Below are 17,770 nucleotides of genomic sequence, written 5' to 3' on the forward strand. Positions count from 1 at the left end.
TTGTGATTGCTTCGAAGACGATTTTGAGCACTTTGTTATTCTGCTACCTATGTCATGTTTAGTTTGGAATTGCTACTTAGATTAACCTCGATTATTTCTCTTTTCAGTTTAGTTTATTCTCTATTCTAATCTGCACTTGTTCTATTTACTTAGTTTTTGCTCAAAAAACTCATTTTTTTTTGAAGAAATTGTTGAAGTTCCCATTCACCCCCTCCCCTTCTGGTCGGTATCTGATCCTAGAAGAGCCCTAATCCTTAATGCAAAGCCAGAGCTCCTACCATCAAAGCCTCAAGTTTCAGGTTTCACGCTCCCACATGGTCGTGCTCTACGCAATTTTTGGTCAATGAACATTGAGTAAACCATGAGTAGCGAAAACGATTATTGATTATTATTTATAAAAAATACAATGGATGTCCCTCATCCTCACTTTTACATGGAGGAAGTACTAAAATCGTACTATGTGGACAACACGAGCTCGGACTAATAGGTGTGGCATTCATATATAGGAAAAAAAATTGTGGAGCTGCTTGGATAATTTTGCTTATATTTTCTCCCATACGGCATAGTCATTGCCGTGCGCGACCACCTTGAAGCCTTGGGGAATGAGGTGCCCGACATCGTATCTTGGCCCGAGCTTGACGATGACCTTGCCGTCGATCTCAGCCAGGTAAAGGTCGGCGTCAGCCTCTATGATTTGCAGCTTGCTCTCACTGTGTATCCCCTGCCGGGTCCTGATTGACACCAGGCGATCGATCTCCTCCTTCAGGCCCCAGTCGAAGAAATGATCGTAGAACTGAAGAATCACGAATATTTTTCGTCACTCATGCATGGGTTCTTATATGAACGAAAAAAGAAGAAGAGCAATTTAGACGATGAACTGGTAGGATGACTCACGATGCATGGGGTCCCAGGGTGCGTGAGGATGTAGGCGTATCCCTGCATGACCCTGTCGGAAGGGAAGGGCCACATGTGCTGCGTGGAGCCGGTGTCGTGGTTGTCCACGAAGGTCACCGCCTTGGCTGGCCACCACCCGATCATGCCTGGCGCCTTGCCGTCGGTGCCGCGCAGCCGCCAGAGCTCGCCCTCCACGGCCACGTTGAGGATGCCCTTGGTGGTGAAGTCGAACGTGGTGCCGGGGCCGGAGCCGCCCACCTTGTTCACCCAGTTCACCAGCTCCTGCCGGTGCGGGTCCTGGTTGAGGTTCGGCTTGCCGTCCCCACCGTACGCCAGCGACGTCCATATCTCGGCCACGGCGAAGCTGGCCCCGGAGCGGTCGATGTAGATCTTGGCGACGTCCGCGGAGTAGCCCTTGGCGAAGTCGAAGCGCCAGCCGTCGAAGCCGACGTTGGTCCTGAGCCAGTTGAGCCACTCGACGAGCTCCTTCTGCACACGCGGGTTGAGGTGGTCGATGTCCGGGGCGGCCCCGAAGTCGGCGCCCGTGTCTGGGTTGCCGGTGCCGTCGGCGTAGGGCCGATCGTCGCGGCAGATCATGTGGGGGCCCCAGTCGAGGCGCGCGTCCGGGGTGCCGCCCTCGAAGATGCAGTAGATGCCCCGCCCGTCCTTGCGCTCCGCCGTGCGGTGGTTGATGACGATGTCGGCGATGGCCTTGACGCCCTTGCCGTGGAGCGCCCCGATGAGGGACTTGAGCTGCGCCTTGTTGCCGTACTTGGAGGCGTCCAGGTCGTAGAGCCGGCCAGGCATGTACCCTTGCTCGGCGACGGACTGCGACGCCGGAGGGAGCCAGACGTGCGTGACGCCGGCGGCGGCGATGTCGTCCACCTTGCCCATCAGGAAGTTGTACCACCCGCCATTGTGCTTCCACGACTCCCAGTTGAAACCCTGCCGCACGCAGCAGAACTCAAAGCTCAGTCCCCGAAACATGATCACAGTAGTACGTGTAGAAGCTGAAGACAGGGCACGATCTTACCTGAAACAGGACTTGCCCGGAGGCCAAGCTGGCCGACAGGCCAAGGAGGACGAGGAAGAGGGAGAGGGACGAGTGTTTGCTCGCCATGTTCTTCAGCTCTATCTAGCTGTGCTCTCGAAGAGGAGGATGGAGACCTGATGGATTCAGCTGGTGCGTCTGGCCAGGTATTTATAGTGTGCTGCAGGCTGCAGCATGCCGGTGGGCAACTTGCAAGACATGTTCCGGTGTACGTGCTCGACTTCAATGCTCCGTTGGGCCGGCGGCTCGATGGATATGTCGGCCGGAGTTTGTTATCGGCCGGTGCGGTGAGCTCAAAAGGCGAGTGATGGAGCCACCCTTGTATGAGAAGTTTGTTACCGGCCAATACGGCTGTCAGTTATCCCGCTGAACTTGAGAATTCCTCAGAACTCACACGCCAAACTAGCGGTGGAAATGGAATAGTCTTTGTGCTTACGAGCCATCGTCTACTAATTCAATAACTGTGAAAAAAGTCGAGAAGGTTTTGCAGCTTATCAATCGAATAGGTTTCGGCTCTCGCGCACTGCAATGAGGGTCAGCTGTGCTATAACAACTCGTAAGATCAGGGGCAACTGACGGTAACTTTGGCGAGATGGCTCCGCGGTTACTTGCGCGTTTCAGGTTGACGACGGCCAGCTAAAATCCGGGTGAGCAAATTCCTGGATAACCCGGATGAGGTGCGTCCCTCGAGGCGGATAAAACTGGACATAAATCTGCCCGCATCCTTCAGAAACTTTCTGGTGAGTACCCAGTCCGAGTATTCATTCGTTCGATGAGCATTCAATTCGTGATCTTGAGGGTAGGAGCATGTCGCAGGAAAAGATAGATTGTTCACCAAGGATTATCTCCGAATGCAGTTGCAAACCTGCAGGCCCTCGACGTCATTTATTCACCAGAAGTGTGCACTTTTTGCCCAAACGTTGGGTGGGATAAGCAGACGCCATGATAAGCGCTGGCCATGGACGTTATCGCTGGCGAAAGCAAATCGAACTGACTCAACTGAACAAACGGAAGTGTGCCAATTGCCACCATGCCCTCTAGAGACTGGACGTCACGCTGCACTGTTATTCTAGGGGCTCATTTGGTTTGAAGGAAATTAGGATCCTGATAAGTGCCTCACAAGATACGAGCACATGGCAACTCAGAACGTTTTTATGACAAGTTTAGTGACGCGAGAATGACAACTTTAGTTGCCAAGCATATCCATTTTCGTGCTTCGGTTTATTTCTGACAGAAACTTATCGTGTGTCCAAATAGAAATGATGGTGCCACTGAAGGCCAAGCCGAAGGCAATGTCCTTCGACACCATGAAGTCAAGAGCATGAAGCTCACCCAAATCCCGACTGTCTGACCAACCATATATATAGAATTAAAATGGAGTTTTCCAAGGAGTGGACCTTGGATGATAAATTTTTTAAAGATGTTTAAGCATAAAACAAGTATTATGGGTGTGAATACTGGATGAGCTTCACCAATTCCATTTACTTATGTTATCACTTGTCTAAATAACTGCCAAGGACCTAATTTCGATTTTCAAAGGAACATTAGATCCAAACACATTTGAATTTATCACCAGAAATATTGTGCTCCAACCAATGATACATGACTTTGGTGGTAAACTTAGAAGTCTTCCTGGAGGGCTTGGAAATCTGGTCAGGAGCTACCAGAGGACAGGATAGGAAATAATCTCATCACAAATGTTGGGTGAAAGTGTAGGTCTCATCTATGTTGGTTATACCTGACAATGACGATGTTTTTGCGTCGTTACCTTGTTGAAGGTATTACTCGGATATGCTTGGTCTAATTTCTCGATGTAAAAACCTACGACTTATTTTTGCATTGTTTTTTTTAGGAATTTGACAGTGGGAGTTCTCTCCCACTGTATTTTCATATATCTATATAAATGGGGTGTTTACATAGACATACAACTCACATACATCCAACTCCACTCCTGGTGTTACCACCGGGGGTGGGCAACTACTCCATGATCACTACTACACACTTGTCTCTATGTATGCTAAAAGAGTAAAAAGCAAAAGTAGGACTCAACCAAGTGCGTCACAGTATGAAAGCAGGGCAGCGCTGCGTGCAACCTTAACTCTATGTTGTAAAAGCCCCATGTCCTTTTTGAATCGATGGAACCAAGATGCAGTGCTTGGGGCGACACCTCTGAAGTGTTTATTCTTTCTTTCTTTCCACAAACTCAGGCAGCAGTGAAGAATACTTCTATGAAGAAAGGATTGGGCCAATTTGTTTGTGCGTTTTGCAACGCAGTGAACCTGTTTTGAAAACCACGCCAGTCAATACGCAGCTTGGCCCAACACCTCTCGCTGAACTGGCAAGTGAAGATCATATGCTCAAGAGTCTCATCCGTATTTTGCCCACAAAGGAGACATGTGAAATCATTCCCAATGTTATAGTGTCTCCTCCTCAGCATGTCATGTGTGTTCAACCTATCATGCAGCAGTAGCCAGCCAAACACTTTGATTTTCATCGTACAGTTTGATTTCCAAAGGAGTCGAAAGGCGGGATAAGTTGTTGCATCACGGAAGAAGTTGTTATAGTAGTCTTTTGGTCTGTATTCAGCAGCGCCCCAAGTGTAGTGCCAAACATCAGTCATTGTTGTCGAAGGGTGTATGTTGGATGCTGCATGTTGGACATCTTGCACCTCATTGAGAGCTAGAGCGGACAGTGGCAGGTGAAAGGTTTCATGCAGCTCAGTGTTGTCCCAGAAGTCAGCGACCGTCATGTCTTCATGCAGAGCAAAAGAGAAGGCGCGCGGGTATGATGATTGGAGCACCTCATTTGACCACAAGTCCTTCCAGAGCAGCATAGTCGAGCCATCAACCACTTGGACACGAGAGATCCCCCGGTAAATGGGTGTTAACTTGAGTATGTCTTTCCACCAAAAAGATCCGACCGAATCAACCGCATGAGGCACTTGGTTGACATATTGATTATCCCAAAGCATATTAACCCACGGCACGTCCAGTTTGTTATAGAACTTGTGCAGAAATTTCAACAAGAGAGCATCATTGTGGATTTTAATGTTGATCACTCCTAACCCACCTTTGCTCTTGGGCTTGCACACCAGTTCCCAAGCTGCCAACGAATTACATTTGTCACCTTGATCAGTTTTCTTTGTCCAGAGACATCTCCTTCTAATCTGGTCTAGAATTTCAATCAGTTTCAGAGGGAACTAGAGCGTGCACATGGCAAACACCAGACGGGATGTGACAGATGCATTGAGCCAGGAGAGACGGCCCCCATAGGACATCATGGCGATCGTGGCAGTTAGGCGGCGTTCCATTTTGCAAACTAGGGGCATGAACTCCTGGGTGGTTAGCTTGGTAATGCCGAGCGGAAGGCCAAGGTAGGTGAAAGGCATTGTACCTACATTGCAACCAAAAATATCGAATAGGCTAGTCGTTGTACTTGTGTCCAGGTTGATTGGTATGAGCGTGGACTTATGAGAGTTAATTTTGAGACCAATTGAGGATGCATAGTCAGAAAGAATGTTCTTGACATGTAGGGCTTGGTGCGGCCAGGCAGGCAGAACAAGGAGGGTGTCCTCGGCGTATTGAATCACTGGGTAGTCATTTTGTCCATTGCAAGGAAAAGGCAAGTGAAGATCTCCACGCCGCAAGGCATCATTGACCGCAACTTGTAGTAATTCAGCCGCGAGGACAAAGATGAGTGGGGACAGAGGATCTCCTTGCCGCACACCGCATTGGCAAAGGAATTGCCGACCGGGGACCCCATTAAGAAGGACGGACGAGCGACCCGAGGAGAAGAGGCACTTGATCCAAGAAATCCACTTGTCGTTAAAACCCATTTGCTGCATAATGCGAATCATCGGTTCGTGTGCAATAGTATCGAATGCTTTGGCGAAGTCAAGTTTAAGAAGAATGATTGGCCGACCCGAGCTTTGACATCGATAAAGATATTGGTATGCCCATGCTAGACAGTCTTGTATAGTGTGTCCCTTAATAAACCCATATTGATTACGGAGGATAAGGGTGAGGATGACACGTTGAAGTCTGTCAACTAGTAGTTTGGTAATTAACTTTAGGCAACAGTTGAGCAGAGTAATGGGTCTAAAGTCGTTGACCGTCTCAGGAGAGTTGATCTTAGGTATGAGTGTGATGAGACCATTGTTGATACTTGTCACATCTAACGTACCTTCATAGAACTGATCGCATAGGGCATAGAAGTCGTGTCGAATGATGGGTCAACATGCTTTCAAAAAAGCCCCACTAAAACCGCCCGGGCCAGGTGCATGATCAGGAGGCATACCTTTGACCACATTATCGATTTCCTCATGGGTAAAAGGAGAGGTGAGCTGATCAAGATTAGTGGCGCGAGGGATGATGGATGGAAGATCAAATTTCATGTCAGAAGGGGAGACCATCCCCAGACGGTTCTTGTAAGTTTGAAACAAGAGGGCCTCTTTGGTCAGATGATTGTCAACCAGTGTGCCATCCTCCAGCGTGAAGGAGGAGATATTGTTCTTGCGATAGCGTTCCGTGGCCACCGCTTGGAAAAATTTAGAATTTTCATCTCCAAATTTGATCCAATGAATAGTACAACGCTTTTTCCAATAAAGTTTTTTTGTACTTGAGCAGTCTCAGCAAGTGCGTCTTCAGAATACGTCTAAAATACATTTCTGGGATTGAGAGGTTTCGTTTATTCTCCAGCTCATCTAAGTCCGCAAGGACAGCGTTACAGTTCGTGATGGCCACTGAAAGACAAGAAATATTCTTACTCCAGATTTTGAGAGCGTGCCGAAGAGCTTTGAATTTGCGACAAAGGACAGTGGCAGCATTTTGTAGCCCTAACTGGCCGCTCCCAAACCTCACTAACAATGTCCATAAACCCTGGATGGAGGGTCCAATAGGATTCAAAACGAAAGAGCTTGGATCGGGGGATTTTGGTCTCAATAGAGACAACGCAAGGGATGTGATCAGAAACAGGCTTGCCAAGGGGTTTAACGAGCGTCTTAGGGTATGCATTGGTCCAATGTAGGAATGTGAAGAACCAATCAATCTGCTCAAGCAGTGGATCAATCTGCATATTTCTCCAAGTGTAAGCTCTCCCTTTCATCGGAAGCTCAATTAGTTGCTGCTTACGAATTATGTCATTGAATGTAATCATGTCATGAATGTTACCCCTGGTTTATTACGATTGTCCGGTGCTCTCATGTAATTAAAGTCGCCAAGAAATAACCAGTCTTGATCACTGGGGATTTGAACATCATATAACCACTGCGTGAAAACATCTCTATCCGTACCAGTACAAGGCCCATAAACGTTAACTAGCGTCCAACGCTGAGAGGATTGTGTGCTAACGAAATCGATGGCTAGCGCAAAGAGATCAGACGAGATTACTGTTCCAGAGAAGACCGAACTTTTCCAGATCGTTAGCAACCCCCAGAGGAGCCTCGCGAAGGAACAAAAGCAAAATGATCAAATTGTCTAGGATAGCAAGTTTTAATAAAAGCAAAAGTAACCTCAGGCATCTTAGTCTCCTGAAGGCAAACGATAGCACAACCACTGGTAGAAATAGCATTATTCAGAGCCAATTGCTTCTTCTCAGAATTGAGCCCTCGAATATTCCATGAGAGCACATTCCAGCAGCTCAACAGCGTCATAAAGAACTCCAAAGTTTAGGCAGAGTTGTGGGAGATATCCTCTCCCTGGTCAGCCATGTCAATCGCAGGAGCAGAAAGTTCAGACACCGCAGCAGGTTCAGCAAGCAGGGCTTCTTTAGAAAGTTCAGTGGCAGGTATAGCACACCTGTTAACTCCAATGGATTGCAGAGTAGCTAAAGGAGTTGGGGGGGGATCTCACCCGCGGAAGAAGCAGCAGAAGCGGATGTGCCAATAGACGGAATGACACGAGGCTTAACTTTGGAGGTGTTCTTGCGAATGTCAGAGGGGGGGGGGTACCTTGAACCCATCGTACTTGTTGGAGCGGAGGCTGCGGCGCACTTCAGTTGTGGAGATAGGAGTAGCAACCCTGGCCCTACGGGAGCGTGGACCAGTGATGACCCTTGATGCCTGTGCCTCAGAGATCACAGAAGGTTCTGAGGTTGTGATGTGCGCAACGGGTTATGTATCCATATAGGCGTCGGCAGTGTTGGGCAGCGTGGCAAGCGTAATGGTGTTGTCCAAGCTAGCAGTTTCAGGCAGTTCATCGTGTTGGGGAACGTAGTAATTTCAAAAAAATCCTATGCACACGCAAGATCATGGTGATGCATAGCAACGAGAGGGGAGAGTGTTGTCTACATACCCTCGTAGATCGAAAGCGGAAGCGTTAGCACAACGCGGTTGATGTAGTCGTACGTCTTCACGGCCCGATCGATCAAGCACCGAAACTACGGCACCTCCAAGTTCTAGCACACGTTCAGCTCGATGACGATTCTTGGACTCCGATCCAGCAGAATGTCGGGGAAGAGTTCCGTCAGCATGACGGCGTGGTGACGATCTTGATGTTCTACTGTCGCAGGGCTTTGCCTAAGCACCACTACAATATTATCGAGGACTATGGTGAAGGGGGGCACCGCACACGGCTAAGAGATCAATGATCAATTGTTGCGTCCATGGGGTGCCCCCTGCCCCCGTATATAAAGGAGCAAGGGGGGGAGGCGGCCGACCTAGGAGGAGGGCGCGCCAAGGGGGGAGTTCTACTCCCACCGGGAGTAGGACTCCTCCTTCCCTTGTTGGAGTAGGAGAGAAGGAAAGAGGAGGAGAGGAACAAGGAAAAGTGGGCTGCACCCCTTGTCCAATTCGGACCAGAGGGGGGCTCTCGCCCCGGCGAATTCCAGTAACTCTCCGGTACTCTGAAAAATATCCGAATCACTCGGAACCTTTCTGATGTCCGAATATAGTCGTCCAATATATCGATCTTTATGTCTCGACCATTTCGAGACTCCTCGTCATGTCCCCGATCTCATCCGGGACTCCGAACTCCTTCGGTACATCAAAACTCATAATATAACTGTCATCGAAACCTTAAGCGTGCGGACCCTACGGGTTCGAGAACAATGTAGACATGACCGAGACACGTCTCCGGTCAATAACCAATAGCGGAACCTGGATGCTCATATTGGCTCCCACATATTCTACGAAGATCTTTATCGGCCAGACCGCATAACAACATACGCTGTTCCCTTTGTCATCGGTATGTTACTTGCCCGAGATTTGATCGTCGGTATCTCAATACCTAGTTTAATCTCGTTACCGGCAAGTCTCTTTACTCGTTCCGTAATACATCATCCCGCAACTAACTCATTAGTTGCAATGCTTGCAAGGCTTAAGTGATGTGCATTATCGAGAGGGCCCAGAGATACCTCTCCGCCAGTCGGAGTGACAAATCCTAATGCGAAATACGCCAACCCAACAAGTACCTTCGGAGACACCTGTAGAGCACCTTTATAATCACCCAGTTACGTTGTGACGTTTGGTAGCACACAAAGTGTTCCTTCCGGTAAACGGGAGTTGCATAATCTCATAGTCATAGGAACATGTATAAGTTATGAAGAAAGCAATAGCAACAAACTAAACGATCAAGTGCTAAGCTAACGGAATGGGTCAAGTCAATCACATCATTCTCCTAATGATGTGATCCCGTTAATCAAATGACAACTCATGTCTATGGTTAGGAAACATAACCATCTTTGATCAACGAGCTAGTCAAGTAGAGGCATACTAGTGACACTCTGTTTGTCTATGTATTCACACATGTATTATGTTTCCGGTTAATACAATTCTAGCATGAATAATAAACATTTATCATGATATAAGGAAATAAATAATAACTTTATTATTGCCTCTAGGGCATATTTCCTTCAATCCCACTTGCACTAGAGTCAATAATCTAGTTCACATCACCATGTGATTTAATACCAATAGTTCACATCACCATGTGATTAACACCCATAGTTCACATCGACATGTGACCAACACCCAAAGGGTTTACTAGAGTCAATAATCTAGTTCACATCGCTATGTGATTAACACCCAAATAGTACTAAGGTGTGATCATGTTTTGCTTGTCAGAGAAGTTAAGTCAACGGGTCTGCCATATTCAGATCCGTACGTATTTTGCAAATTTCTATGTCAACAATGCTCTGCACGGAGCTACTCTAGCTAATTGCTCTCACTTTCAATATGTATCCAGATTGAGACTTAGAGTCATCTGGATTAGTGTCAAAACTTGCATCGACGTAACCCTTTACGACGAACCTTTTGTCACCTCCATAATCGAGAAACATATCCTTATTACACTAAGGATAATTTTGACCAATGTCCAGTGATCTACTCCTAGATCACTATTGTACTCCCTTGCCAAACTCAGGGCAGGGTATACAATAGGTCTGGTACACAGCATGGCATACTTTATAGAACCTATGGCTAAGGCATAGGGAATGACTTTCATTCTCTCTCTTTCTTCTGCCGTGGTCGGGTTTTGAGTCTTACTCAACTTCACACCTTGTAACACAGGAAAGAACTCCTTCTTTGACTGTTCCATTTTGAACTACTTCAAAATCTTGTCAAGGTATGTACTCATTAAAAAACTTATCAAGCATCTTGATCTATCTCTATAGATCTTGATGCTCAATATGTAAGCAGCTTCACCGAGGTCTTTCTTTGAAAAACTCCTTTCAAACACTCCTTTATGCTTTGCAGAATAATTCTACATTATTTCTGATCAACAATATGTCATACACATATACTTATCAGAAATGCTGTAGTGCTCCCACTCACTTTCTTGTAAATACAGACTTCACCGCAAGTCTGTATAAAACTATATGCTTTGATTAACTTATCAAAGCGTATATTCCAACTCCGAGATGCTTGCACCAGTCCATAGATGGATCGCTGGAGCTTGCACATTTTGTTAGCACCTTTAGGATTGACAAAACCTTCTGGTTGCATCATATACAACTCTTCTTTAATAAATCCATTAAGGATTGCAGTTTTGTTATCCATTTGCCAGATTTCTTAAAATGCGGCAATTGCTAACATGATTCGGACAGACTTAAGCATAGATACGAGTGAGAAACTCTCATCGTAGTCAACACCTTGAACTTGTTGAAAACCTTCTGCGAAAATTCTAGCTTTGTAGATAGTAACACTACTATCAGCGCCTGTCTACCTCTTGAAGATCCATTTAATCTCAATGGCTCGCCGATCATTGGGCAAGTCAATCAAAGTCCATACTTTGTTCTCATACATGGATCTCACCTCAGATTTCATGGCCTCAAGCCATTTTGCGGAATCTGGGCTCATCATCGCTTCCTCATAGTTCGCAAGTTCGTCATGGTCTAGTAACATGACTTCCAGAACAGGATTACCGTACCACTCTGGTGCAGATCTCACTCTGGTTTACCTATGAGGTTCGGTAGTAACTTGATCTGAAGTTACATGATCATCATCATTAGCTTCCTCACTAATTGGTGTAGTAGTCACAGGAACAAATTTCTGTGATGAACTACTTTCCAATAAGGTAGCAGGTATAGTTACCTCATCAAGTTCTACTTTCCTCCTACTCACTTCTTTCGAGAGGAACTCCTTCTCTAGAAAGGATCCATTCTCAGCAATGAATATCTTGCCTTCGGATCTGTGATAGAAGTTGTACCCAACATTTTCTTTTGGGTATCCTATGAAGATTTACTTCTCCGATTTGGGTTCGAGCTTATCAAGTTGAAACTTTTTCACATAAGCATCGCAGTCCCAAACTTTAAGAAACGACAGCTTAGGTTTCTCGCCAAACCACAGTTCATACGGCGTCGTCTCAAAGGATTTAGATGGTGCCCTATTTAACGTGAATGTAGCTGTCTCTAATGCATAACCCCAAAACGATAGTGGTAATCGGTAAGAGACATCATAGATCACACCATATCTAATAAAGCACGGTTACGACGTTCGGACACACCATTACACTGTGGTGTTCCAGGTGGCGTGAGTAGTGAAACTATTTCACATTGTTTTAACTGAAGGCCAACCTCGTAACTCAAATATTTTACTTCTGCCATCATATCGTAGAAATTTTTATTTTTGTTACGATGATTCTCCACTTCACTCTGAAATTCTTTGAACTTTTCAAATATTTCAGACTTGTGTTTCATCAAGTAGATATACTCATATATGCTCAAATCATCTGTGAAGATCAGAAAATAATGATACCTGCTGCGAGCCTCAATATTCATCGGACCACATACATCAGTATGTATGATTTCCAACAAATATGTTGCTCGCTCCATTGTTCTGGAGAACGGACTCTTAGTCATCTTGCCCATGAGGCATGGTTCGTGAGCATCAACTGATTCATAATCAAGTGATTCCAAAAGCCCATCAGCATGGATTTTCTTCATGCGCTTTACACCAATATGACCTAAACGGCAGTGCCACAAATAAGTTTCACTATCATTATTAACTTTGCATCTTTTGGCTTCAATATTATGAAAATGTGTATTACCACGTCGAGATCCAACAAACCATTTTCATTGGGTGTATGACCATAGAAGGTTTTATTCATGTAAACAGAACAACAATTATTCTCTAACTTACATGAATAACCGTATTGCAATAAACATGATCCAATCATATTTATGCTTAACGCAAACACCAAATAACACTTATTTAGGTTCAACACTAATCCTGAAAGTATAGGGAGTGTGCGATGATGATCATATCAATCTTGGAACCACTTCCAACACACATCGTCACTTCACACTTAACTAGTCTCTGTTTATTCTGCAACTCCCGTTCCGAGTTACTAATCATAGCAACGGAACTAGTATCAAATACTTAGGGGTTGCTATAAACACTAGTAAAGTATACATCAATAACATGTATATCAAATATACCTTTGTTCACTTTGCCATCCTTCTTATCCGCCAAATATTTGGGGCAGTTCCGTTTCCAGTGACCAGTTCCTTTGCAGTAGAAGCACTCAGTCTCAGGCTTAGGTCCAGACTTGGGCTTCTTCACTTGAGCAGCAACTCGCTTGCCGTTCTTCTTGAAGTTCCCCTTCATCCCTTTTCCCTTTTCTTGAAACTAGTGGTCTTGTTAACTATCAACACTTGATGGTTTTCTTGATTTCTACCTTCGTCGATTTCAGCATCACGAAGAGCTGGGGAATTGTTTCCGTTATCCCTTGCATATTATAGTTCAACACGAAGTTCAACTAACTTGGTGATGGTGACTAGAGAATTCTGTCAATCACTATCTTATCTGGAAGATTAACTCCCACTTGATTCAAGCGATTGTAGTACCCAGACAATCTGAGCACATGCTCACTGCTTGAGCTATTATCCTCCATCTTTTAGCTATAGAACTTGTTGGAGATTTCATATCTCTCAACTCGGGTATTTACTTGAAATATTAACTTCAACTCCTGGAACATATCATATGGTCCATGACGTTCAAAACTTCTTTGAAGTCCCGATTCTAAGCCGTTAAGCATGGTGCACTAAACTATCAAGTAGTCATCATACTGAGCTAGCTAAACGTTCATAACGTCTGCATCTGCTCCTGCAATAGGTCTGTCACCTAGCGGTGCATCAAGGACATAATTCTTCTGTGCAGCAATGAGGATAAATCTCAGATCACGGATCCAATCCACATCATTGCTACTAACATCTTTCAACTTATTTTTTCTCTAGGAACATATCAAAATAAACATAGGGAAGCAACAACGTGAGCTATTGATCTACAACATAGATATGCTAATACTGCCAGGACTAAGTTCATGATAAATTTAAGTTCAATTAATCATATTACTTAAGAACTCCCACTTAGAAAGACATCCCTCTAATCTTCTAAGTGATCACGTGATCCAAATCAACTAAACCATAGCCGATCATCACATGAAATGGAGTAGCTTTCAATGGTGAACATCAATATGTTGATCATATCTACTATATGATTCACGCTCGACCTTTCGGTCTCAGTGTTCCGAGGCCATATCTGCATATGCTAGGCTCGTCAAGTTTAACCTGAGTATTCTACGTGTGCAAAACTGGCTTGCACCCGTTGTAGATGGACGTAGAGCTTATCACACCAGATCAACACGTGGTGTCTGGGCATGACAAACTTTGGCAACGGTGCATACTCAGGGAGAACACTTTTATCTTGAAATTTAGTGAGATATCATCTTATAATGCTACCGTCAATCAAAGCAAGATAAGATGCATAAAAGATAAACATCACATGCAATCAATATAAGTGATATGATATGGCCATCATCATCTTGTGCTTATGATCTCCATCTCCGAAGCACCGTCATTATCACCATCGTCACCGGCGCGACACCTTGATCACCATTGTAGCATCGTTGTCGTCTCGCCAATCTTATGCTTCTACGACTATCGCTACCGCTTAGTGATAAAGTAAAGCATTACAGCGCAATTGCATTGCATACAATAAAGCGACAACCATATGGCTCCTGCCAGTTGCTGATAACTCGGTTACAAAACATGATCATCTCATACAATAAAATTTAGCATCATGTCTTGACCATATCACATCACAACATGCCCTGCAAAAACAAGTTAGACGTCCTCTACTTTGTTGTTGCAAGTTTTACGTGGCTGCTACTGGCTTTAGCAAGAACCATTCTTACCTACGCATCAAAACCACAACGATAGTTTGTCAAGTTGGTGCTGTTTTAACCTTCGCAAGGACCGGGCGTAGCCACACTTGGTTCAACTAAAGTTGGAGAAACTAACACCCGCCAGTCACCTGTGTGCAAAGCACGTCGGTAGAAATACTCTCGCGTAAGTGTAATGTCGGTCCGGGCCGCTTCATCCTACAATACCGCCGAACCAAAGTATGACATGCTGGTAAGCAGTATGACTTATATCGCCCACAACTCATTTGTGTTCTACTCGTGCACAACATCAACGCATAAAACCTAGGCTCGGATGCCACTGTTGGGGAACGTAGTAATTTCAAAAAAAAATTCCTACGCACACGCAAGATCATGGTGATGCATAGCAACGAGAGGGGAGAGTGTTGTTTTTGGGAAACGTAGTAATTTCAAAAAAATTCCTATGCACACGCAAGATCATGGTGATGCATAGCAACGAGAGGGGAGAGTGTGATCTACGTACCCTTGTAGACCGACAGCGGAAGCGTTATGACAACGCGGTTGATGTAGTCGTACGTCTTCACGGCTCGACCGATCAAGCACCGAAACTACGACACCTCCGAGTTCTAGCACACGTTCAGCTCGATGACGATCCCCGGACTCTGATCCAGCAAAGTGTCAGGGAAGAGTTCCGTCAGCACGACGGTGTGGCGACGATCTTGATGTTCAACTGTCGCAGGGCTTCGCCTAAGCACCACTACAATATTATCGAGGGCTATGGTGGAAGGGGGCACCGCACACGGCTAAGAGAACGATCTTAGAGATCAACTTGTGTGTCTAGGGGTGCCCCCTGCCCCCGTATATAAAGGAGCCAAGGGGGGGTGCGGCCGGCCCTAGGAGGAGGCACGCAGGAGGAGTCCTACTCCCGGTAGGAGTAGGACTCCCCTCCCTTTCCCTAGTTGGATTAGGACTTGGGGGGGAAGGAAGAGAGGGAAGAAAGGAAAGGGGGGGGGGAGCCGCCCCCCTCCTTGTCCAATTCGGACTTGGGGGGGGGGGAGGGGCGCGCGGCAGCCCCTAGGCCTCCTCTCCTCTTTCTCCACTAGGCCCATTAAGGCCCATTAGGTAACCGGGGGGTTCCGGTAACCTCCCGGTACTCCGGTAAAATGCCGATTTCACCTGGAACACTTCCAATGTACAAACATAGGCTTCCAATATATCAATCTTTATGTCTCGACCATTTCGAGACTCCTCGTCATGTCCGTGATCACATCCGGGACTCCGAACTAACTTCGGTACATCAAAACTCATAAACTCATAATATAACTGTCATCGAAACCTTAAGCGTGCGGACCCTACGGGTTCGAGAACAATGTAGACATGACCGAGACACGTCTCTGGTCAATAACCAATAGTGGAACCTGGATGCTCATATTGGCTCCCACATATTCTACGAAGATCTCTATCGGTCAGACCGCATAACAACATACGTTGTTCCCTTTGTCATCGGTATGTTACTTGCCCGAGATTCGATCGTCGGTATCTCAATACCTAGTTCAATCTCGTTACCGGCAAGTCTCTTTACTCGTTTTGTAATACATCATCTCGCAACTAACTCATTAGTTGCAATGTTTGCAAGGCTTATGTGATGTGCATTACCGAGAGGGCCCAGAGATACCTCTCTGACAATCGGAGTGACAAATCCTAATCTCGAAATACGCCAACCCAACATTTACTTTTGGAGACACCTGTAGAGCTCCTTTATAATCACCCAGTTACGTTGTGACGTCTGGTAGCACACAAAGTGTTCCTCCGGCAAACGGGAGTTGCATAATCTCATAGTCATAGGAACATGTATAAGTCATGAAGAAAGCAATAGCAACATACTAAACGATCGGGTGCTAAGCTAATGGAATGGGTCATGTCAATCACATCATTCTCCTAATAATGTGATCCCATTAATCAAATTACAACACATGTCTATGGTTAGGAAACATAACCATCTTTGATTAACGAGCTAGTCAAGTAGAGGCATACTAGTGACTTTTAGTTTGTCTATGTATTCACACAAGTATTATGTTTCCGTATAATACAATTCTAGCATGAATAATAAATATTTATCATGATATAAGGAAATAAAATAATAACATTATTATTGCCTCTAGGGCATATCTCCTTCAGTCTCCCACTTGCACTAGAGTCAATAATCTAGATTACACAGTAATGATTCTAACACCCATGGAGCTTTGGTGCTGATCATGTTTTGCTCGTGGAAGAGGCTTACTCAACGGGTCTGCAACATTCAGATCCGTATGTGTCTTGCAAATCTCTATGTCTCCCACCTGGACTAGATCCCGGATGGAATTGAAGCGTCTCTTGATGTGCTTGGTTCTCTTGTGAAATGTGGATTCACTTGCCAATGCAATTGCACCAGTATTGTCCCGAAAGATTTTCATTGGACCCGATGCACTAGGTATGACACCTAGATCGGATATGAACTCCTTCATCCAGACTCCTTCGTTTGCTGCTTCTGAAGCAGCTATGTACTCCGCTTCACATGTAGATCCCGCCACAACGCTTTGTTTAGAACTGCACCAACTGACAGCTCTACCGTTTAATGTAAACACGTATCCGGTTTGCGATTTAGAATCGACCGGATCAGTGTAAAAGCTTGCATAAACATAACTATTTACGATGAGCTCTATGTCACCTCCATATACGAGAAACATATCCTTAGTCCTTTTCAGGTATTTCAGGATGTTCTTGACCGCTGTCCAGTGATCCACTCCTGGATTACTTTGGTACCTCCCTGCTAGACTTATAGCAAGACACACATCAGGTCTGGTACACAACATTGCATACATGATAGAGCCTATGGCTGAAGCATAGGGAACATCTTTCATTTTGTCTCTATCTTCTGAAGTGGTCGGGCATTGAGTCTTACTCAATTTCACACCTTGTAACACAGGTACGAATCATTTCTTTGCTTGATCCATTTTGAACTTCTTCAAAAAAATTTCAAGGTATGTGCTCTGTGAAAGTCCAATTAAGCGTCTTGATCTATCTCTATAGATCTTAATGCCCAATATGTAAGCAGCTTCACCGAGGTCTTTCATTGAAAAACTCTTATTCAAGTATCCCTTTATGCTATCCAGAAATTCTATATCATTTCCGATTAGTAATATGTCATCTACATATAATATCAGAAATGCTACAGCGCTCCCACTCACTT

At 45.3% G+C, this 17,770-nt stretch overlaps 1 protein-coding gene across 1 annotated transcript; it reads right to left on the minus strand.

Moving 5' to 3' along the window:
• Positions 1-480: 480 nt before the first annotated feature.
• On the minus strand, positions 481-2,057 carry LOC125514852 (alpha-amylase type B isozyme-like). The gene is made up of 3 exons (XM_048680221.1): positions 1,928-2,057; positions 895-1,839; positions 481-793 (listed from the first exon to the last, which is right to left on the minus strand). The coding sequence occupies exons 1-3, from the start codon at positions 2,012-2,014 to the stop codon at positions 542-544; spliced, it is 1,284 nt and encodes a 427-aa protein (XP_048536178.1). The 5' UTR covers positions 2,015-2,057; the 3' UTR covers positions 481-541.
• Positions 2,058-17,770: the final 15,713 nt, after the last annotated feature.

The sequence above is a fragment of the Triticum urartu genome, chromosome 6 (genome assembly GCF_003073215.2).
Source record: "Triticum urartu cultivar G1812 chromosome 6, Tu2.1, whole genome shotgun sequence".
In the NCBI taxonomy this organism is placed as follows: Eukaryota; Viridiplantae; Streptophyta; class Magnoliopsida; order Poales; family Poaceae; genus Triticum; species Triticum urartu.